General features: G+C 37.2%; 1 protein-coding gene across 1 annotated transcript in view; it reads right to left on the bottom strand.

Annotated features, from left to right (window-relative positions):
- LOC122815567 (protein mono-ADP-ribosyltransferase PARP12-like) overlaps window positions 1-23,902 on the bottom strand; it is a 991,743-nt gene extending 967,841 nt beyond the window's left edge. The window contains exon 1 of the mRNA XM_044088173.1: window positions 23,459-23,902. Within this exon, the coding sequence (XP_043944108.1) occupies window positions 23,459-23,808 (350 nt within the window). The 5' untranslated portion in view covers window positions 23,809-23,902. The remainder of the gene's footprint in view (window positions 1-23,458) is intronic.
- Between the last annotated feature and the right edge of the window lie 283 nt (window positions 23,903-24,185).

Raw genomic sequence — 24,185 nt, 5'->3', positions numbered from 1 at the left:
GTCGATATTTATACATATACATATAGATATATATATATATATATATATATATATATATATATACATACATACATACATGTGACTACATCTACAGATATGTTGTATCTGTTTAGATAGTAATATATTTGCACACACATGTCCATGTAGCTGTAGGTATACATTCTCTGTGCTGTTGCATGACTGAACTGGATGATATGTTTCTGAAAACATTGAATTTATTTGTATCTGTCATAGTTTAGTGGTAAATCACTTTGTCAATGGTATGCAGGGTCCTGGGTTTGAACCTTGCAGGAGCTGTTTATTTTGTTGATGGGCAGAACACCAGCGGTTGGATACTGAGTGATTAAGGCACTTTAAAACAGTTGTAAGTGGGTTTGCATGGGTTTGCATGGAGGTAAGCACTGCCAACTTCCAGTTACAGTGTCTTACACTCAGTTAACTGTGATATTGCTTAACCTGTGTAGGCAGTGCTTACCCCTGAGCAAACAGGCTTAAAGCCACTTACTGCTACTTAAAAGTGCATACTGATGCTTAGCCCTGTGCTCATTTCTTTAAAAGAAAAAAAAGGGTTGATAGGAAAGTGGTGAAAAATGGGGCACAAAGAGGGGAAAGACAGTAGGGAAAATAGCTAGGCATGTGCAGGAAAGGTGTAGGGAAGGTTCATAGCTGCCCATTTTTCTACAGCAACAGCTGTGCATATACACTGAATTTGGAGGTTGATTTGGACACTCAAGCCCCGGGGAGAGGGGTGAGGACAACATAAATTTGTTGTGATGCCAATTAGACCAGATTACATGTGTCCAGTGGACACATGTGCGAAATGGACATCTATGTATGGGGCGAGAGTTTTTTTGTGAGAACAGATTGCCCTTTATTTTTCAGGTGAGAGTGGGATGTTGTGGAGGAGTAGATGGTATATTTGGGGAGGTAGGTTGGGTAGGTTAACAGACAAGACAACAAGATGCATACAGGGGCAGTACACGACACATGTGGGGGGTAAACACCTTGGACGGGGAGGAGTGTTTGGAAGTCGCAAGCCCATGAGCCCCCAAATGGAAACAGTGGGACTGAGGTTCCCACCCATGGGCAGTCACCACTGCATCTTTACAGCCCCAAAGGTGCCCGTGCTGGGAGCTTTGTAGGAAGGGCAGGCTCACCCTCTAATTGTGCCACTCGGCCCTCAAGCTGGCATAGCTGGTCTCAAAATGCCCTATCAATCTCCCTACGCACAACGCCCTGGACCTGATGATGGGTGACTGGTTCCTCTCCACCCCCCGCTCCCGGGGGGGTGAGCCCCATCCCCTGCAGCAGTTCCACCCAAAGGTGGTGCAGGACCTATGGAGGAGGAGGTCCCAGGCTGGGCCCCAGATGTGCTGGTGCCTAGTGCCATGGCCATCTGAGGTGGGACAGGTGGGTTGGCTGGGACCGGCCTTCCCATACGAGCTATGGTGTTGCAGTTTACAGACAGATATGGGTTAGTAATTGTCAACAGCATTCAGGATTAGTTATAACAGCATGCATAGGCATACCCATTAACCCAACACTCCAGATGTAAAAATGTTGCAGAGCAAGCAGAACACATGCATATATGGAACAACTCCAGCCATTACAACAGCATGCATATTTCATTGATGGCAACAGGCCACCAATATGGGTTTATTTTAACATGGCACATGCACAGAAACAAATGTGAATATTTATAAACCAATAGTACATATGTTCCCAACAAATGTTTGGAGTGTACACATACCGATTGAGGTGTGTCATTGGGTTATTTTTGCACATATGGAAGGGGTGAGAGAGAGAGCTCAGTTAACAACTAATATATCCTTGTAGTTTTCACAACATTCTTAGTCACTGCAGTGATCTTTCCCTTACATGTAGTATCACACTACCCAATGGCCTTATATTGTACACTGGTATGTTTATAGATTATTATATACGTGACCTGTGTCTTACATACAGGCATGACAAGATGCAGGTGTTAATGCAACATATGTTGAGAATTGCTTTCATACACTTTGGGTGAGATGCTGGAATGACAGGTTTGTTTTCATATACATTCTCTGACTATATACAAGTCTGACTATCAGTTATATGTCATTAACGGCTGCCTACATTTCTTGGATCATCACACTGATCTTTCAGAGGAACATGGTACCAGCCTGGTGATGTGGGCAATTTATCTGGATATGCTGGACAGATTGGAACAGTTGAGGGCTATGGATATGCATACACCTTTCTATATGAACATTCTAGCAAATTCTGTACTGTTGGGTGTAATTATGCATACAGCTTTCTAGCCGAACATTGTAACAAAATCTGTACAGTTGTGGGGTATGATTATGCATACAACTTCCTAGTACTCCCGGGATTCATACCCCTGCTGTATATGACAAAAAAAACTTACAGTTAACATCACAGTACACTGTGCTATCAGGGAATTGATGTGAAGCTTTCTAATGTTTTCTATCTAAGTCTCCCTCACTTGTACAATATGACTGACCTCTTGGCACTTCCAGCATTGTTATACAGACCTTCATACTCATTTTATCTTCATACCACAGTGTGGGTAACACTGCTTAATGCAACAGTACTATTTATAGTATGCAACAGTTCAACAACATATGAAAGAAAAGTAAACAGAAGCACTTCAGGGGTTATACCTTTATTCACAGAATATCACACCTTTATTTCTACTGGTATGACACTTTCTAAGGCTCTTATATTTATTTGTTATGACAGTACATGCAGAATAATTACTAACCTGACTCGCGACGCAGTCTTTGCAACTTAGCATCATGGGCTTGCTGGTTCACAGCCCGCTCATCTGCAGCTGTCAGCAAAACACAGTGATATTTAGCCATACCTATCCATAGTATACACAAGCTAGGCAATTATTAACTACTTAGTAGAATGAGTACTTACTCAGTACTGGGGCATTAGGCATCTGCTGAGATTCCTGGATCTACTGTTCCAGTACATCCTCCCTCCACCGCTTCAGGACAGCATGGTGGTGCCTGACCTGCTCACCAGTCCAGGGGATACCTGTGGCACTGGTGAGGTCACGAGCAAGACTGTCCCAGGCATCCATTTTATACTGCGAGCCCTGGTACTTGCCCTGCAGTAGTCCCTCCTCATGGTGTTTTACCAGGAGCCAGACCATGATTTTTGACTCCTGGATGCCCCAGCACTGCGCTTTAAATCGAGTGCCTTCACCCACTCCAGCCATTCTGTCTGTAATAGGAAGCTACAACCAATTATGGGTAATATTCCTGCCTGTGGGGTTTAAATACGGCCAATTTCCTGCACTTTTCCATGATTGGATGGTTTTGAATAGGCTAAGATATAGGCACACCTGCTTACCTAAAGTTGGCAATGCTTAAAGAGGTATATCACTAAGCCAGATTGAATTGGCTGCCCTACACATTGCTTACACTTACTAAGTTGAGCTGTGCAGTGGTTAGCATTGCTTAATAGCTAATTAGCATTATATTTGCCTTTTGGCAGTGATTTATTATTCATTACAGGTTAAATATGTGTCTGGTATCCATGATTCATGTGTACATACACTGTATGGGGTCCTGGGGACTTCTACACTTTATTACAATAACACCTCACATCTATGCTTACTGCAGTACTCCAGTTCACATATTTATGTTATGTAGCAGGTTATACAACATCACACTGTACATAGATTCAGTTCACATTTTTGGTTTGATTTTCCTGTGGTGAGGATTAGTTTGCTGATACCTCATTCACATGCATTGCTATGATGGCTTAGTGGTTAACTACTGTGACTATAGTGTACAGGGTCCTGAGTTTGAGCCTTGCAGAAGCTGTTTATTTTGTTGCTGGACAGAACATGGGCCATTGGGTACAGAGTGATTAAGGCACTTTAAAGCAGTTGTACATGGGTGTGTGTGGGTTTTCTCAGAGCTAAGCACTGCTAACCTCCGGTTACAGTTTCTAACACTCAGTTAGCTTCAACTTTGCTTAATCTGTGTAGGTAATGCTTACCCCCCCACACACAAATGCACTTAAAGATGCTTACTAGTGCTTACATATGCTTACTACTGCTTATTTGTGCTTAAACCTGCTTACTAGTGCCTTATTCATTACGACACTGACACTTCACATGTGTATTTAATGCAGCACTCCAGTTCACATTTAAATGGTATTTGGTAGGTTATACAGCAAATAAATGAAAAAAAAATGTTCGTATACAGATATCACATGGAGAATGATATGTGCAGTGGGACTCAAACCAGGAATGCCTGCTCATTAGGCGGATGCCCTGCCCACTACACTGTTGCTGTGCTGCTTCATTGGCATATATCTTCCTTGTTATCCTCTTCAGCCTTTAAGCTGCTTTAACAGTAGTTAAGCGATGGGCACACCCACGCACCTACGGTTAGCTGTAATCAGATTTAAGAAAAAAATATAACGGGTTTTCTTCGGTTTATTTATATGTACTGTTGCTCACATGTGGGACTGTTGGTGGGGATATGCGGACACCTATGAGTGGCCTTGCTCATTTATTTTCACTTTCTGCTGTTCTACTTTGCAGGGGCGTGTTTATTCTGAGAGCTCTGCTCTCAGACATGCCCCCTGCACTCATACACACTCCGTGTATGCCTAGGAGGTCAGGCAGCACACCTTCATTAATATGCATGGTGCACTGCCGTCCTGCTTATAAGCGTCCACTTCCATGCAGAACTAGACTAGTCCTGCATGGAAGATTAGTAAATCCAGGGGTAAATATAATAAAAAGTTCTCCTCTATAAAATAATTGAGTGCTTACAGAGGCAACTGTCTATCTTGTTCTCATGCCTCCAGGGAGACAATCTGATAAGCAGCAATAAAAGCAGAATATTTTTTTTCTTTCAATGGTAGGAGATAATGTTTTTTGAAAGCATTCAAGTGTTTTCCCTATTTAGAACAGGAATAAAGATAACACAAAAGCAAACTGCACTTGATAGAAGCACAGTCTGTGCCATGCATCTTAGCATGGATAACCTTCCTTATAGCTTAATCCAAGTCTGTGAATGTGGCTGACAGTCTGAGACAACTGTTCCTATTAGGAGGGTTAAACTTCAATATTTGAAGATGTACATAGTGTTGTGTGTTACTATTAATTTAACAGGTTTTGGAGGTGTTCTGGTGGTATTTTTGTGGGCTTTCACTAAAGCAAAACGTTTTGTAAGGTGTGACATTGGTTCAAATGGATATGACAAGAAACAACTTTATAATAGCTCAACCTGCCAGATATTAGTGTATGCATGTAACACAAAACCTGGAACTAGACATTAATAAAAAGCTGTTACACATAACAGACTGGATAAATAACTTCTCAACATAATGACAACACTTTCTATGTTATCTTTAAATTTCAGAGATATATACAAAAAAGAAAGATTAGTGAACTGTATCTATGCTACAGGAAACACATTTGGAAAGAAATCAGTATGTGAATTTGATAAAGAAAGGTTTTTCAGAATGGGTATTCTGCAGAATACTTGGGACAAAGGAAAAGGGGAGTACTTATATTAATTTCAAGAGAAGTTCCAATAGTGACAGTAGAAGATACAAAAGATAATAATGGTAGATTTTTAGTACTAAGGGACTAATAGCAAAGGAGGAGGTTTACACTGACATATATTTATATTCCACCTAAAACTACTATGAGGGAGCTTAACAAAATTCTGTGAGAAATAATCAGCTTTCACCAGGGATTATTATTTATAGATGGCACAATTCCTTACTCGGGCATCATTGAAAAGCTAACACAACTTGGCATAAATCCCTATCTTGTCAGGTGGGTGGACAACTGGCTCACCGATAGGACCAACAGGGTCAAACTAGGTGCCACCACGTCTGACAGACCTGACACTAGTGGTGTTCCTCAGGGATCTGTACTGGGACCCCGACTGTTTGGCATCTACTTCTAAGAGGTTCAGGCAAAGACAAAAGACCTGTGGCTGGCCAAGTTTGTAGATGACTGTAAGTTGGGTGCTGTCATTGACTCCCCAAATGATGTTAACATACTGCAAAAGGGTTCTCACAGCTAAAAATAACTGCTGTCAAAGTCATGGCCTTAAGTTAAATGCAAAGAAATGTATTATCATAACACTTGGCAAAAACATGGCCTCTACTGATTACTACATCAACGGCAATCCCCTAAGCATGCAACCTATGGTGGGAGACCTGGGTACTCAGGTTGACAACAATCTCACATTCGACCATCATGTGGCGGCAGTGGTCAGAAAAGCCATTTAGCTGACTCATCCCATAAGTAAAGGGATAGCATCCAGAAAAAAGGAGGTTATTATCTCTCTGCACTCCTCCATCATTAGGCCTATAATTGAGTATAATGTCCTGTTTGGTATGTACCTCTCCAAACACCTACACAACTGGATAGGCCACAGAAATATCTCATGAAGAGAATCCATGGCCTCCAACATATGTCCTATGCAGACAAGCTCAAATCACTACCACTTTACTCTGTATCATACAAATTGATCAGAGGTGATCTGTGTCTCGCCTACAAAACAATATCAGACCCTGCCCTACTAGAGATGCTCCACATCCATAAGTCTAACTCCTTGCGTATTACCTGCTCAATAGGCCTAAATCTAATATGTGACATCAACAAAACCTGCTAGAGACAGGTTTGTCTCCCAGAGGCTGGCCTGTCTTTGAAATAGACTTCCCATACATGTCAGAGTACCTCGGTGACCCTCTTCAAGCACAACCTTGATGAGTGGATGGGAAACCACAAATTTGTCCCAGGGCTTCCATCTTTGTCCCTCATTGACAGGAGTGACAAGTGCTGATTGAGGGTTCTTCTTTTGGGGATAAACTCTTAGCAAGGTTTGTAAGGGCCCCAGGGCCATTAGCCTAGCAACATCCTATGAGCCTATGATCCTATGGGGAACTGAATTTGATTTGTAGCAGTGAGGATGTATCTTGGGAGCCCAGAAAAGAACATATAACAGAAGAGGGTAGATTTTTAAAGGAATTTATAAAAATATTTGGCATGGAAGATGTGAATTCAGTAGTATGAGTTTGGAGTGAATTTACGTATTATTCCCCAAGATAAACAAAATGGGCTAGGCTAAAAAGAACTTATATTTCACAGGAGAATGTGCATTTAATTGAAAGTTTTGGCACACATCCAATAACTCTTTCAGCTCACATACCAATATAACTAAATTAAAAATACAAGATAATGAAATAAAAATGAGATACTGGTGTTTTCCCACCTATATGTTGAAAAGAGAGGATTTTAAGGAATGGGTATCAGAAATTATTTAGAAGTTATTAGAGAAGATAGAAATTTCTTCTGAAAATATAGCTAAGGAGTGGGATAAAAATTAAAGTGGAGTTTAAAAATAGGGTGGAATTAAAAGAAAGGTTTATGGTTAAGAAGCAACAGGAATTATTTAGAGGGCCTGACAAAGGTTAAAATATTGCAGAATAGGGGGAATCTCACAGAACAAGAACAACTGCAGAATGCTAAGCAGAAAATAAGGGATTACCTTGATAACATGCATGAGTTTAGAAAGACCGATGTTAAGCTACTTTTTTTTGATAATATCTCCAGAGCACAAAAACTTTTGGCACAATGACTCGAGCAACAGAAAGTACAAAAGGCTGTCACCAACCTTAGGGAGCCTATATCAAGGAAGATAACAAGAGATCCTGCAGAGGTACTAGAAATATTTTAGAAATTTTATGAACATCTGTATAAAGCACAGAAATATAGAAATCAAGAAAAGGTACAAACAGAAATGTTTATGGAAAATTAAATATGCCAAGGCTAGAGGTATGAGACTAAATTACTAACAGGATAGGAGGAGATGAGATAAAAATGGTGATGCATAACCAATCTACAGGAAAGTCCCAAGGAAGAGATGGCATTCCTGTGGAAGTTTGGAAGCTAGAGGGAAATAACTGATAAATATCTGGAAGGTTTTGTTTAGCACTATTTTAAGAGGAGGAGAAGTGCCAACAACCTGGAAGAAAGCTGTAGTGGCTATAACATCTAAAGAGGGTAAAGATCCATCAGATCTAGCTACATATAGGTCCAATTCAATTCTAAACCATGATTATAAAGTGTTTATGTCTATAATGCCTAAAAGAATGGCAAAGGTGATGACAAAATTGATAGATATGGCTCAATGTAGTTTTATGGAGGGGAGGCAAACATTTGACAGCATTATCAGAACAATGATGATTCAGAGGGAAACAGAATGTAAGAAAATACCACGGTTGTTGGTGGATCTTAATACAGTGAAAGCATTCAACAGAGTGAGTTGGGATATTATGAGCAGGACAATGGAACCATTTGCATTCCCTGATAAAATTATAAGGTTGATTAGGAGAATATGAGAGGGACCGGAGGTGAGAATAAAAGTGGGTGGGTTCCTCTCGGATAATATCTGTTTGAGCAGAAGAACTAGGCAGAGGTGTTCTCTTTCCCTTTTGTTATTTGCATTATATTTATAACCATTGGCAAAGGAAATAAGGAACTCAGAAATTCAAGGATATAGTTGGTATGGTAGTCAAGAAAATCTGGCTTTATTTGCAGATGAATATTTTATACCTGATAATACCAAAAAAGGTAATTTCCATGTTATGGAACATTTTGAGACAGTCTCATGTCTTTTGGAGATACAAAATTAAGGAAGCTGAAACAAAGGCAATAGCTGAAAACTATGTACCCATATACAAATTGGTTCATCAATATCCATATTTATGGGAACATGATGAAATGAAGTATTTAGGAGTATGGATTAAAAGGGATTATTTTGTGGCAGCTAAGGATATGTGGGAAGAGACTAAACAAAAGATAATATAAAAACTGAGAAATTGGAAGCTCTGTTTTATCAATATGTATAGCAAAATACAAGCAGTCAAAATATTTAGTTTTACACAGGTCAGCCATATTTTATTAACCAGAGGAGATAGCAATTAATAAAGAGCTGAAGGATTTTATCTGGGAGGGGAAGACAGCAAGAGTCAAGTGGGATAAGTTGACTCTTCAAGTAGAGCAGGGGAATTTGGAATTACCTCATTTGAAGAGATATTTTATAGCTGCACAGTTAAAACTCCTATACATAGCACAAGCAGAAAGCTAGAATTCAAAGTGGAAAGGGATGATGACCAAACAGAGGGGAAACTCAAGAAACAAGGAGAGACTGGGATACTGGATGCAAATCCTTAAGGAGAATTGCAATAACCATGCAGAATTTTATATTCATAAAGTAGTAGAAAGTACTCTAAGAAATAAGCCAAAATGGGAATAGAGAAAGGTGATTCTGCTGATAGGGAATACTGCAATTAGGGATACAGACAATAGGCAAGAGGGTGCTGGAATTTATTGGAGAAAACTGTCAAAGGAACCAAGATATTGGGAGCAAATAATCAGAGAGGAAAAGGTAATAAAAAGGGAAGAGGGTAAGAATTTATTTGGACTGCAAGCTAGGGACTGCTTGCCCTATCTAGGATTGATTTCAGAGTAAAGGCAAAAATAAAGAAATAGGGGGATCCCAAGTGAAAGACCAGCACTGGTAGAGTTTTTAGTATAATCTAGAAAATAATCTGCTGTTGAAAAAGGGATAATTAGTACAGTATATAAAATATTGCATGGTAATTATAAGAATCAATTAGGCAAGGTTAGATAGGACTGGGAAGAAAGAATGGATAAGCAATTCACAAGGAAACAATGGGGGATATATGTATGTCTACCAAATGTGTACTACAGTCTAGAAGATTTAGGATCTTTGCTTGGAAGTGTTTACATAAGTATTTTATACCCCAAGTAGACTCCAAAGATTTTTTTCCTTCAGTAGATGGCAAATTTTGGAGGTGTGATGGGGAAAAAGAGGTATATTTTTTTGGAGTGTAATGAGGTGGCAGACTGAAAAAAATTCCCTGCGACTACTCTGTCAGAAATACCAGGTGAGCAAATTGGTATAACTAAGGAAATGCTTTTTTGAGCTATGATACAGAATCAGATCACCTAAACTTAGTACGGCCTTGCTAGGTCTAATTATGATGGCTGCCAAAAAGCAACTACTAGAAAATGGAATTCAAAGTCTAAAGCAACTGTAGAAGAAGAAGTAAATATAGTAACAGAGACAAATCAACTGGAAATGGGATCTTTAGAAAAGGGTAGGAGCAAATTTCATAGAAAAAATTGAAATTGCGGGAACAATACATGTAGAGTAACATTTTGCAGGAAGAGTGAGGTTTAAAAGAAGGCAGGATTTGAATGAGCTATGTAATGTTTGACTGACAATGGCTGAATATATAATAATTGATGCATAATGTTTACAACTAAAAATATGCCAATATTGTTTGTTTTCCTTTATATAAATGTATGATTGCCTATGTCATAAGTGATAATTTAATAAAGAAGTTTCTTGTTAAAAAAATCAGTTATGTTGATTCACGAGGGTGGAAACATGGTACCAATGAAACCACAGAGAAAGTTAATAATGGTAGAATCTGAGGTTAATGATTTTTATTAACAATGAGATGCTCCCATTAATTTACAGGAAGTTTACAATACTGAAAATGTACAGGATTTTCCCCCTTTACACAGGTCAGAGAGACTGGCCAACTGAGAAATAAAACGCAGGGACACTGGGCCGAGGAAGGGACCCAGAAGAGGGAGGTATGATACCCATGTACAGGAATCATTCACAATAAGAGAAGATGTGAAAAAGAGGGCAATTTCTACCAAGGAAAAAAAAAGGGAGGAATTTCTCAATACAGTAATACTTGTAAGCTATGAGGGGATAGTACACACCTGGAATGGGTATCATATGTTTAATTACGAGCGAACAAAGCTCCAGTCCACCAAGAACACAAGCCCAAAAGTTCCTTAACGCGTTTTTATTATTTTGCACAGGTAAAAAGCAGCGTTTATACAAACACAGTGTGGCTTCTTCAGAGGAATTTTTTAAAAGAATACAAAGAGTACCTCCCTTTTTATAGGAGTTACTAATTAATTAATTAGTAAGCTTAATTAAAAAAGCTTAGTTAAAAAGACAGACACAATAACCTCGCCTGCTGTTACATTTACCCTTAGAATTGCATTCAAAGTGCAATAAACAATTGTTTTGCACATCAAAAGCATATGTTATGCACACTAAATACAATAAAACATGTAAATAGTCTAAAACAAAAAGTATATAATAACAATATATCAAGAAAATATATAATATAACAAATAAAAGTATAAACATGTTTTTAAAAGGACAACACAATTTACTCTAACTTCAGGCTATCAAAAGACCCTTTTGTAATGCAATAAAGAAAGTCAAATAACTAAAAATTAGGAGTTACAACAATACTAACTGCACAGGCTTACTCTGCCTAGAATGCAATCTATAATGTATCTGACTAACTAGTTCATATACATTAAAAATACTTAAAAATAGAAAATGTAAATACTGACTATACACAAAATGGTTTATATTAAAGGCTTTTTTTGTGTGTAAAAACAGGCAGTACTGACAATACTGGAAGCTGACAAGCCAAATAGGTGAGTATTCATTAAGAGACATTTTCAATTTACTGAATGTCATCTCAGATATGCTTTATACTTTAACACTGGGGCTATATTACAACTTTCATTTAGCCCCGTGTATTAAAAGAGTCTAGTTTTAGCTGCCACAACAATTCACGTATTTCAAGTAAAATGGAAGTAGGACCACCTCTAATAGAGGGAGCCACATGGTCAATACCCATAAACGAAAATGCATGGCCCGGGTTATTAAATACATGCTTAGCCAGTGCGTTTTCACATTTGTTATTTTTAATTGCATAATGGTGCTGGTATATGCGCTCCTTAAACTTTCTATCCGTCTTACCGACGTAGAAAGCAGGACAGCATGTGCAAAAGGCCAGGTAGATTATAGATTTCGTATCACAACAGATCCTACACTTAATAAAATATTTCCTATCTCAACTCTTTTAATACACCGGGGCTAAATGAAAGTTGTAATATAGCCCCAGTGTTAAAGTATAAAGCATATCTGAGATGACATTCAGTAAATTGAAAATGTCTCTTAATGAATACTCACCTTATTTACATTTTCTACTTTTAAGTATTTTTAATGTATATGAACTAGTTAGTCAGATACATTATAGATTGCATTCTAGGCAGAGTAAGCCTGTGCAGTTAGTATTGTTGTAATTCCTAATTTTTAGTTATTTGACTTTCTTTATTGCATTACAAAAGGGTCTTTTGATAGCCTGAAGTTAGAGTAAATTGTGTTGTCCTTTTAAAAACATGTTTATACTTTTATTTGTTATATTATATATTTTCTTGATATATTGTTATTATATACTTTTTGTTTTAGACTATTTACATGTTTTATTGTATTTAGTGTGCATAACATATGCTTTTGATGTGCAAAACAATTGTTTATTGCACTTTGAATGCAATTCTAAGGGTAAATGTAACAGCAGGCGAGGTTATTGTGTCTGTCTTTTTAACTAAGCTTTTTTAATTAAGCTTACTAATTAAGTAATTAGTAACTCCTATAAAAAGGCAGGTACTCTTTGTATTCTTTTAAAAAATTCCTCTGAAGAAGCCACACTGTGTTTGTGGCGAAAACGCTGCTTTTTACCTGTGCAAAATAATAAAAACGCGTTAAGGAACTTTTGGGCTTGTGTTCTTGGTGGACTGGAGCTTTGTTCGCTCGTTTGTTTTCTACTTTTTTGGTATTTTATATGTTTAATTACAGTCATCTTGAGATTACTTCAGATTATTTGTCGTTACTTGAAAAGGTTTGAAATTCATTCCAACAAATTGGTTTTATGTGGCAGATACTTTACGTGAGCTAAAATTATATATTAGAAAATTGAATTTCGCTCTATTTTTTGGGTGAATGAGAGAATGAACACCCCTGAGGTTGGTAAGAGAAACATTTTAAAAAGAAAAGGTACATTTAATCCACCAACACATCCTACTATAGTAGCATTGGAAAAGGCATGTACAAGCAATATTTATAATTTATCTAAGAAAATGAAAGGGAGATGGAATTATAATTTGAATAAGGAATAAGATATATATTTTTAAATGCCTTTGTGATAGATCAAACAGAGTTACAAAACCTGATAAGTGTGGGGGAATGGTTATTTCAGATACTACTGACTATTCTAGTACTATGCTTGATATTTTACGTAATTCAGAATTTTATAATTCATTTTATAATTCAGCATCTGAAAATAAAGTTAATATAGCCTATCAAAAATATACCTTTTTTTAGTGGAGCTATTCCTGTATAGTAGGATATCTGTAGATCTGTACAATTTTTTGAAGAGGATAAACCAACTCCAGTTATTTTTGATATTTTAAAGATACACAAAAATGTTTTTGTCCCATATTACTTCAGCCTGTGGGTCCATGACCCACCCACTAGCAGTATACAATGACACATTTTTAAAACACTTATTTTTATAGAACCTCATTTATTAAAGAATTCCTGGTATTTCCTAAAAAGGTTGACCCCTGAAATTTGTGAAAAAGGTATTGGATTTTTAACAACTGACATTGTCAATTTATTCAATTCTATCCCTACAGAAGATGGCCTATCTCTTTTTTTGGGCACATTGACTGAATGTGATTTTTCTATCTGGAAAGGATATTAGGTATTTATTGGCTTTTGCTACCCTAGTTTTGGAAAAGAATTGTATTTATTTTGAAGGAGAACATTTTAGGCAGGTTAAAGGTGTTACTATGCAGTCTGTGCTCCCATATATGCCAATGCAGTTCTTTTGTCTTGGGAGAAAAACAAGGTTTTTACTTCTGAATTTTATAAATATATTAAAATATATCTTAGATTTCTGGATGATATATTAATTGTATAGCATGGACCAGATGATAAAATTAATGATTTTATTGCTTTTTTTGTACAGTTCTATTGGCTTTTAAAATTTAATTTTAACTTTGATAAGGAAAAGGTAAGTTATTTGGATATGAATATCAGTCTGATGGACATTGTTTTTAAATCTAAAATTTACAGGAAGCCTACTTTTAGCAACTCATACTTGTACTTCACTAATCTTTTTGAAGAGAAAGCATGTAAAATTGTCATCAGGTATTTTATAAGTACAGCAATGATATCATTTTCATTCCTTGACAGAAATGAGGAAGATAAATGAAGGGTTACTGGCAAGAATTAAGGTGGGATGGATCTTCTTTGTCTAGCTGTGTTTGAACAGAGGACCCAGGCAAGGATGTTATATTTGGGTGTCATCCTTTCACCTTTATTACTTGTTTTATATTTGGAGCAATTATCAAAGAAAATAAAATAAAGGACAAACAAATCCTAAAACACGACCAGAATTGTAATGAATAAAAATTAGCTTTATTCACATATAATAATATTTTATACTTGATAAATCCTGAAAAAGGCATTTCAGGGATATGGAACATTTTAAAATAGTTTCAATGTTTTTTTAATATAAAATAAATGAATATAAAACAAAGGCTGCAGTGATAAACTATGTACCCACAAATGAAATGGTCTGGCAATACCCGTACTTATGGGGACATGAGAAGATGAAGTGCTGAAAACATAATGCAAACACTGAGAAGCTGGAAACTCTTAATTCTAGATATAGACAGTAGGATGCAAGCAATAAAAACGGTTTTAGTTCCTCATGTCTTATTTATAGGTCAGGCATATTTTTAGCCACCTGAGGAGAACTTGTGGATGATAACAAAGGGTTAAAGGAATTTATTTGGAAGGAAAAGAGGACAAGAGTTAAGTAGATAAGTTGACTCTTTCCACAGAAAAAGATGGTTTAAAAGGGTTACCTGACTTGAAGGGGCAATTTACAGCTATGCAGTTAAAGCGCAACTACATAACGTGGAAAGGGATTATGATGAATGAGAGAAGTTGAGAGAAAAATTAAGATTAAGATTTGGATGCAAGCCATTAAGCAGAATAACAAACATATGTAATATTATATTCCTAAAACAGTGAAAAATATTCTAAGGTCTAAGCTAGATCAGTAAGGGGAAAAGGAGGATTTACCAATGGGGTGACTGCAATTTGGGTGTAGAAAATGAGCATAAAGTGACTAGTGCTTACAGAAGGAAATCGGCAAAGGAACCATAACATTGGGAACAAATAATTCAGGAGGGAAATGTAATACGGTAATAGAGTGGGATAGGGCTCAGCAGAAGTTTGGACTGTTGGTTAGGGATTGTTTCCCCATCAGGGATTGATAACAGAATATAAGCAAAGAGAAAATGAGTGTTAAGTGAAAGACAGCTATGGTAGAGTTTTTGATTGAGTCTAGAACAGAAGCTGCTGTTAAAAAGGCAATAATTAGTAGAACATAAAATATTGCATTATAACTATTAGAATTAAACAGAGGAGGATAGAAAAGATTGAGAAAAGAGAAATGAAAGGCAATTTACAAAAGAAGCATTGAAAAGAAATCTTAAGGATCCAAACTATGCAACAAAGTCAAAATCAGAAGAAATAGGAAGGATCCATAGCATGTGGCAAGTTCAAAAAGGTTTAAGGCAACATAGAATGTTTCCTTTAGAAAGCAACTGCTTTAGCTCTAAAGGAGAAAAGACAGGTGATTAGGAACATTTTTTGGGGGGTGGTAATATAATAACTTGGCAGATTTTAAAAATGCTCCTACAGAGTACTTTGACAGAAATGTTGGTGAAAGAAATAGCTGTAACTAGGAAATGATTTTTGAGCTGGAAAATAGGATCTAAATTGCCTAGACATAGCAAGGTCTTGCCAAGTTTAATGTCATGTACTGCCAAAAAGGAATTACTAGAAAATGGAAATCAAAACTTAAAAATGAAGTGCTAAATATTGTAAAGGATATAAAATAACTGGATGTGGAATCCTTAAGAAAAGGCTAAGACCAAAGTTCAAAAAATAAGTGGAATCTGTAGGCACAATTCATGCAGAATAATGTTCTCGAGTAAGATGAAGAGTAAGGCTTAAGGGAAGGCAAGGACTGAACAATTTATGTAATGATGGAATGAATGAAAATTGTTAAAGAGAAAACACACAAGAATACTGCATGGCAACAACAATGGAAACTACTACTATGGTTTGTTTTCTATTTCTTTTCTATTACCATATTTAAATTCATGTTAGCATTTAAAATGTGATGATGTAATAAATATACTTAAAAAAGAATATCAGCCTACAACATACGGGCAAGTGGATTATTTTTGCAAATAAATTTTAATATTGTGAGGAAATAACTGGCAAAATTTGAGTGCCTATGTTCCATGATAAGATGACAACTGTTCTGGGGTTACTAAGGCCCTAGTGTGTGTGCTGCTGATGAAGGCATATTTCCTACCAGTAAATTACTTCCACAAATCTCTAGTTGCCCTCGCAACACTACTAAATCATTTAATACATCATTACAGAATGGGTCTGACCAGAAATGACTGAAAAAATGCAAATATGTTTTCAAGAAGACAAAACAAATAATTATACTGGATGAAATGTTTATACTATCCTTGATACATCTTTGTTTATTTAGATGTCTTGTGATATTTGACCTTACAGAACTAGCACTATTCCATCACAGGAACTTTGTTATATAGTTTGCATTTTAGTCCTGTTCTCTTACACCTGCATACAAAGTCTCAGCTTGCAGTTTATTTAGCCAGTACACTTTGATAATTTAGTTTTATTTGGCAGAGACCTTTTTCAGAAGAGGCCTGGGGAGAAAGTTTTCAGAAAATATACATAAACCAGCTCACAAGACAAATCAATACTATATAATCTAAAGCTGCAATCATAGAAATGATATTACATATTAATTGCCATAATCAGCACTAGAACTCTACTAAAGTTACAGAATTCACCTACAAAGTCTCAGGTGTGTCTTGGGTATGTACCATATAATTTACACTGTGACGCACTAAATGACATAAATGCAAGTTTTCACGTGACTAACTGCAGTATCATCATATAATCCCTTTGTGATATTTCTGTCAGCTAAGAATGTACAAGTCACATCACACAGCTTTGCTTTTTGTGAGTCATGGCTGGCACATCTCCAAGCTGCCTCATCACCTCTCAGTTGTATGTGGCACACAACAGCCCACTCTTTTCTGAGACAAGCAATTAGAAATATTGATATAACAACAGTATATCAATAATGGTCATGGTATGATTCACTGAATCTTCGCTGTTAAAGGGATGCTCCTAAAAGTATAATATTCTCACTGTATTTCTGGGAATTTCCTAGATACAAGTCTTCATTCAGCAAGGACAACCATAATAGAGATGCTAACTGCTATTTATTTTTTAAACACCTTTATTGAATTACCAGTTGTGACATAGGCAAATCTGCATTCATATGAAAGTAATCAAACTGCATTAACAAATTAACATTAACAAACATTATACTTCACATGCATTACTACATATCATATAACCTAAGCAGCATTACATAAATTATTCAATTCCTGACCCCTTTTTAACAAGAAACACCTTTATTAAGCCATCACTTATGACATAATCAATCATACATTTATATCAATGAAAACAAACTACACCAACATCCTAGTGCAAGCATTTTACATCACAAACCATACCACGACACTCCTGTTTCCAAACATTATACATCACTTATAAACTATCCAAGCATTTCCAGTTAAACATTACATAGCTCATTTAAGTCCTGCCTTCTTTTAAACCTCATTCCTCCCTATATGCATTGTTCCCACAATTCTCATTTTTCCTATAGAGTTTGCTCCTACCCTTTTCTAAAGATTTCAACCACAGTTGTTTTATATCTGTTAGTTATACTACATGAGTCTTTTGGTTTGGTCTACATAGTGATGTGTAGGATATGCCCTGCCATCTATGCTGAAAAAATTAAGAGAATGTTGAAAAGAAGGATATATGAACATATGAGAAATATAAGCAATAAAAATTCCAACAATGCTCTTTATAAACACATTAGACTGCCCTACTGTAAAATTTATATTTTTTGTGCTTGAGGAAATTCCATAGGAAGTTAGAGGTGGTCAATGGGAGGTCAAAATAGAATACAGAGGGTTATATTGGCAGGTTAGTTTAGAGGCAAATAGAGTGCTGAGGCTTAAAGAGAATGTGTCCCTTGCACCGGTTTTGAAGTTGAGGGCTGCAGGACTATAAATTTTGTTACGGATGTATTTTACACTGTGATAGCTAGTATTATAATAACAGTTTTAACATGTTCAAATCTGATTTTTTATAAAAATACACTATCCTGATTTGCTCTCTGCAGGTTGCAACTTTATACTGAATTTAGAATATGTGTTTTATATTTTCAATGTATTGTATTTTTTTAATGTTTTTAGCATAAAATGAAATTAAAATTTTATAGGATTAGGATAATTAAGTAGGAATTATGCTTTTATAAGTGAATATATTTTGTAAGCCTTAGACCTTGTCACTTTTAATTTTTATAAGGCTGTGTTAATTGCATCAATTGTTATTTAATGATGTGTGGTGTTTGCATATATATATATATATATATATATATATATATATAAATATACATATATATATGTAGGGAATTAGCAAGGGTTTCCGGTGTTAAGTCTGATAAAGTAGTTGATGAAAACATACAATAAATGTGGCATTAATGGAACTATAGGTGTCCGTTCCTTTACTGAGTATAGCATAGACGTTTTGTGAGCTTCTTTGTTATCAGCTATCCCTGTGGTGTGGCCTGGCATTCCTTGGTCTGAGTGGATTAAATAAATAAACATCGCTATGATGTTTAATGATATGTATTTTACTGTTCCCAAATATTCTTATCCCAAACATGCTTGACATAAAAGAAGAAAATATATTATAATAGACTAAGCTATTCTGAGTCTTTGTAACAAATAATCATAATTGATACACAACATAAATATTACAAAGTATTCCAGCAAATGTTAAGAAATTTACTTTTCTGTCTAGTTTAGTCTTAATCCTTCAATATTTATACTTGCAAAGCCAATCCAAGTCAGTTTGGTATTAACCAATATTTTCTGCTTTGCTCAGTCCCCTACAAGCATTATAATCCCAAACGTTAACAATTTAAATGAAAAGCGATAATATTATCAACCTAAAAAATATGTGATTTTACTGTTCTCATGCAGATTTTAAATTCCTTCTATAAAAGAGGCTGAAGTACAATTTTTCAAACTCTAAAATCAGAGAAGGCACCATTTTGAAAGTATAGAAAGTCACTGTGTCTGCTGGAGTACCTTCTGTGCAGAGTCTGCATGTCCTCCCTCTGGTCGCTTGGGTTTCTTCTGGGTGCTCTGGTTTCCTCCCGCATCCCAAAGACATGCTGTAGGTGGATTGGACACTCTAAATTGGCCCTAGGTGTGAGTGTGTGCCTTCCATGGAAGGTTGGGCGCCGGGCTGGCAACTTGACACTGTAAAATTCCACTGCCAATCTTGAGCGGACAGTTGATCCCCTGTGGCAACCCCTAACCAGGAAAAGCTGAAAGAAGAAGAAGAAGAAAGTCACTGTGTCAAAAACAAAAACAACGTAGCCCTTTCACTCACAGATTACTGCAAAGTGCAGGGTTTTGCTTTCCTTTCATGTGTGGCTGTTTGGAAGCTCAACACTGACAATATAAATAACTGGGAGTTATAGGAGGTATAGAAGAACTTTACTCTTCTTTGTCCTTGCTCACATGAAATAAGGATGAGTGTTCTATCCTTAACTGCACATTTTCTTTCAAGAAATAAACCTGTACATAACTGTGCTCAGCAACAAATGGTTTGATAACACTGTTATCAGTGAATTGTCTTGTAGGCATGTCAGTCTGCATCTACCAGACTATAGCATCAGGCCTATCACAGTGGCTCAGAAAGTTGGACACTTGCTTTTGATGCTGGGAAGATCAGAAGGATGTGGTTCTAAACAAGGTGCTTTGATTCATATACCAATAATGACAACCGAGTGTTGCACCCCTGGGGAGGTGTCTTTCAGGTACAATGCTAAACCAAGATCCCACCTACCTAAGTTGGTGACAGCTTTAGGTTGGGAGGGTGGCCTAATGGCTAAGGTGTTTGCCTTACAAACACAAGGTACAGGGTTTGAATCTCACAGGGGATAACTGGCTAGGCTTAAAATGTCTTGCAAGGCCAGTTAGTCTAGTACTAGCCATTGAACCTTTTCTTTGAATGTCAAAGATCCCATGGCATTTACAGAAAAGAGTAGAGAAGGAATGTTCCCAATATTCTAACTAAATTTCCAATATCTGTATGAATGCCACCAGAAACTTCTTCTGAAAATAGGTTGCTTGTTAAGAATACTGGACATGCATATCTTCCATGTATTGTCTGATGTAGTCATATCAGTATTTTTCCTGATAGCACAGTCAGGAGTTGCCCTTGCGTCTAATGAATGATTTTGCAAGACAGGAAATGTCTCATCCTCCCCTAGCAGCATTGGTGCCATCTCATCTACTGAATGATTTACAAGACAGTAAATGCCTCACCTTTGTATTCAACAGTTCCTTGCCAGACTACTGTTCAGTGAACAGCAATTATTCTAATAAAGTGTCTTATTTACTTCATAGCTTCCTAAAAACACAAACCTAGCTGGACTAACTCAATCTACAAAAGTTAAATTAATAAATAAATAAAGAGAACTTCATGCACACACTCAAACCAACACACTAGCTTAGTTTAGATTTAAGACGTTTTCACTTCTTTATTCCCAGATTTATCTGCTCACTTCTCTCTCCCTCTCTGCTACACACAATTGGAACCCATGCAGCTAAACTTTAATTACACTGTTGTATTTCTAAATCACAGTCTGCCAGTCCTTGAAAAGAAATCACACATATTATTTATTTAAAAATTGGCATTTACTATATTATACTTTTAGCACTGTTGTTACCTTTGTTCTTCCAGGATATGATCATCATCATCTTCTTTTGGCTGTTCCCGTTAGGGGTCGCCACAGCGGATCACCTGTTTCCATTTCTTCCTGTCCTCTGCTCTTGTTCTGTCACACCAACCACATGCATGTCCTCTTTCACCACATCCATAAACCTTATCTTAGGCCTTCCTCTTTTCCTATTACCTGGTAGCTTCATCCTTAGCATCTTTTTCCCAATATACTCAGCATCCCTCCTCAGCACATGTCCAGACCAACGTAATCTTGCCTTTCTGGCTTTGTCTCCAAACCTTCCAACCTGGGCTGACCCTCTAATATACTTATTCCTAATCCTGTCCACCCTTGTCACACCCAGTGGAAATCTTAACATCTTTAACTCTGCCACATCCAGCTCAAACTCCTGCCTTTTTGTCAATGCCACTGTCTCCAACCCATATAACATAGCTGGTCTCACTACCCTCTTGTAGACCTTCCCTTTCACTCTTACAGGTACTCGTCTGTCACAAATCACTCCTGACACTCTTCTCCACCCACTCCATCCTGCCTGTACTCTCTTCTTCACCTCTCTTCCACACTTACTGTTACTTTGAACTACTGACCCCAAGTATTTAAACTCATCCACCTTAGCCACCTCTACTCCTTGCATCCTCACCATTCCTCTATCCTCCCTCTCATTCACACACATATATTCTGTCTTAGTCCTGCTGACCTTCATTCCTCTTCTCTCTAGAGCATATCTCCATCTCTCCAGGGTCTCCTCCACCTGTTCCCTACTCTCACTGCAGATCACAATGTCATCTGCAAACATCATAGTCCACGGGGACTCCTGCCTGATCTCGTCTGTCAACCTGTCCATCACCACTGCAAATAAGAAAGGGCTCAGAGCTGAACCTTGATGCAATCCCACCTCCACCTTAAATGCATCCGTCACTCCCACCATAGATCTCACCGCTGTCACACTACCCTCGTACATATCCTGTACCACTTTTACATACTTCTCTGACACTCCTGACTTCCTCATACAATACCACAAGTCCTCTCTAGGCACCATGTCATATGCTTTCTCTAAGTCTACAAAAACACAATGCAACTCCTTCTGACATTCTCTATACTTCTCCATCAACACTCTCAGAGCAAACATCGCATCTGTAGTGCTCTTTCCCGGCATGAAACCATACTGCTGATCACTAATCATCACGTCCCTTCTTAACCTAGCTTCCACTACTCTTTCCCATAACTTCTTGCTGTGACTAATCAATTTAATCCCTCTGTAGTTACTACAGCTCTGCACATCACCCTTATTCTTAAAAAAAAAAAAAACACTTTTTCTCCATACCTCAGGGAAGCCCTCACTTTCCAAGATTTCATTAAACAATCTGGTTAAAAACTCCACTGCCATTTCACCTAAACACCTCTATGCTTCCACAGGTATGTCATCTGGGCCAATAGCCTTTCCATTCTTAATTCTCTTCATAGCTATCCTTACTTCCTCCTTGCTAATCCATTGTACTTTACGATTCACTAAGGATCTGATAATCTAGAAAAGAAAAATTACAAGCAAAATCTACATCTGCACAAAACTACTGTCTGTCATTAATGTATATGCCATTCCCAAATTCTGATACTTCACTATTGAAAAGGTTCAGCCTACAAAACTAGGATATATCTTGGATTAAGTTTTGGGGGAAAATGTATCAGTTTTACAAGTACCATGCTGATATGGGCAAAAAATAGTTATGGTCAGTGACCTCTCAACTGTCCTTATTTTCGCAGAATATATTTGCCTCATATCTTTGACGTGTTCCTCATACAATTTGTGGTCTTCTGACAAATCAGTGGAGACTGAAGTCACTAAATAATGGCAAACATTTCTCGTTTCAGACTTAATATTCTTCAAAAAATAAATAACACAAAACCTGTTACTTTAACAACTTTCTAAGAGCAATATTTATAATATGTCAATATTTTTGGTCTTTGTCACTCCGTTACTTTAGGACCTGTTTAGATATATTCCTAATAACAGGATGAAAGGTATGGTCAGTGTCACGATTATAAAATACAGCAAAAAATCAGCATCTATTTATTATAAGTAATTGGGTATTTATATAGAGTCTCTGTTCACTGGGGTGATATGATGAAAGACAGACGTTTGAAAACAGCAGCCTCACAGTAAAACGTTGTCCTGTTCGATTCTCAGCTAGAGCGTCTTCTGTGTGGAGACACGCGTGAATGGGCGTACCTTCGTTGAAGGTTGTGCGTCAGAGGGGGCAACTCGGCACGTAAAAATCTACTGCCAATCATTAGTGGATCGGGAGTTCCGCTGTGGTGACCCATAACCGGGAAAAGCCGAAAGACAACATACAACGAATAACGAAATAGGTAATGAGGAAGTATCAAGAATTACCTTTAAATCACCCATCTTTTCTTCGATTGTGTTGATTTTACACCAGAACAAACATTTACTGACGACGCTACACTTATTAATGACACAGAAGTGCACGTTATAAAATGCAGGCAAGAACTGCGGTTTAAATCTTACCTTCTTGTGTTAAACCTACAATTTCCATAAACGAAACGGCGGCACAGGTGTAACTCAGAACAAAATCTATTGCTGCAGCCATCCTTAGAACAGAACTGTCTACAAACACGGAGAAAAGTGACAGCTACGATTGTTTTACTGTCCTTGGATGGACGACCACCCTTCCCATAAGTAGCCAGAAAATGACTGTCTTCGGATAGCTCTAACTCTTGGTCATCTCCCTTACAAAAGTACTGCGCTTTCATACAAAAGTACTGCTGGACTTGTCGGAGCAGTTCACTATATTCCAGTGAGCCATAATTTGTACACAGTATTTCCATGGCGTACCTAGCCATGACATTAGCTGTCATGTTGTCTAGACACCGCAAAACACAAAAGCAGACTGAGCCCTCTTAACTTTGCCTGCTTACTTCCTGCAGTTGTCATTTCTTTCTCCAAGAAATGAAACCGAAACTTACAGATGTACTGTCAGTAAGCTTTCTTGACGAGTATTGTTTAGAGACGTCATTAAGCGTTTAGCAACCTAAGCAGTACAAATTTCTCTTCATTTGCTCCGCTTTACTGCACTTTGTGAGTTTGCTTTTTAAACGATCATTACCAGAGAAACCACGCGAAAGTTAACTTCTTAAACTCGTTCCATCGGTGATGTTTTTTCCTTGATTGTTTTGATTGCATTACGTAATATTTCTGCGGTTCCACCGTTTTAATTACCGTGCTTCTTTAATGT

Source organism: Protopterus annectens, chromosome 11.part0 (assembly GCF_019279795.1).
Source record: "Protopterus annectens isolate FY-2018-M chromosome 11.part0, PAN1.0, whole genome shotgun sequence".
Taxonomy (NCBI): domain Eukaryota; kingdom Metazoa; phylum Chordata; order Ceratodontiformes; family Protopteridae; genus Protopterus; species Protopterus annectens.
The sequence above is the reverse complement of the archived record's forward strand: the minus strand, read 5'-3'. Positions and strand labels throughout refer to the sequence as shown.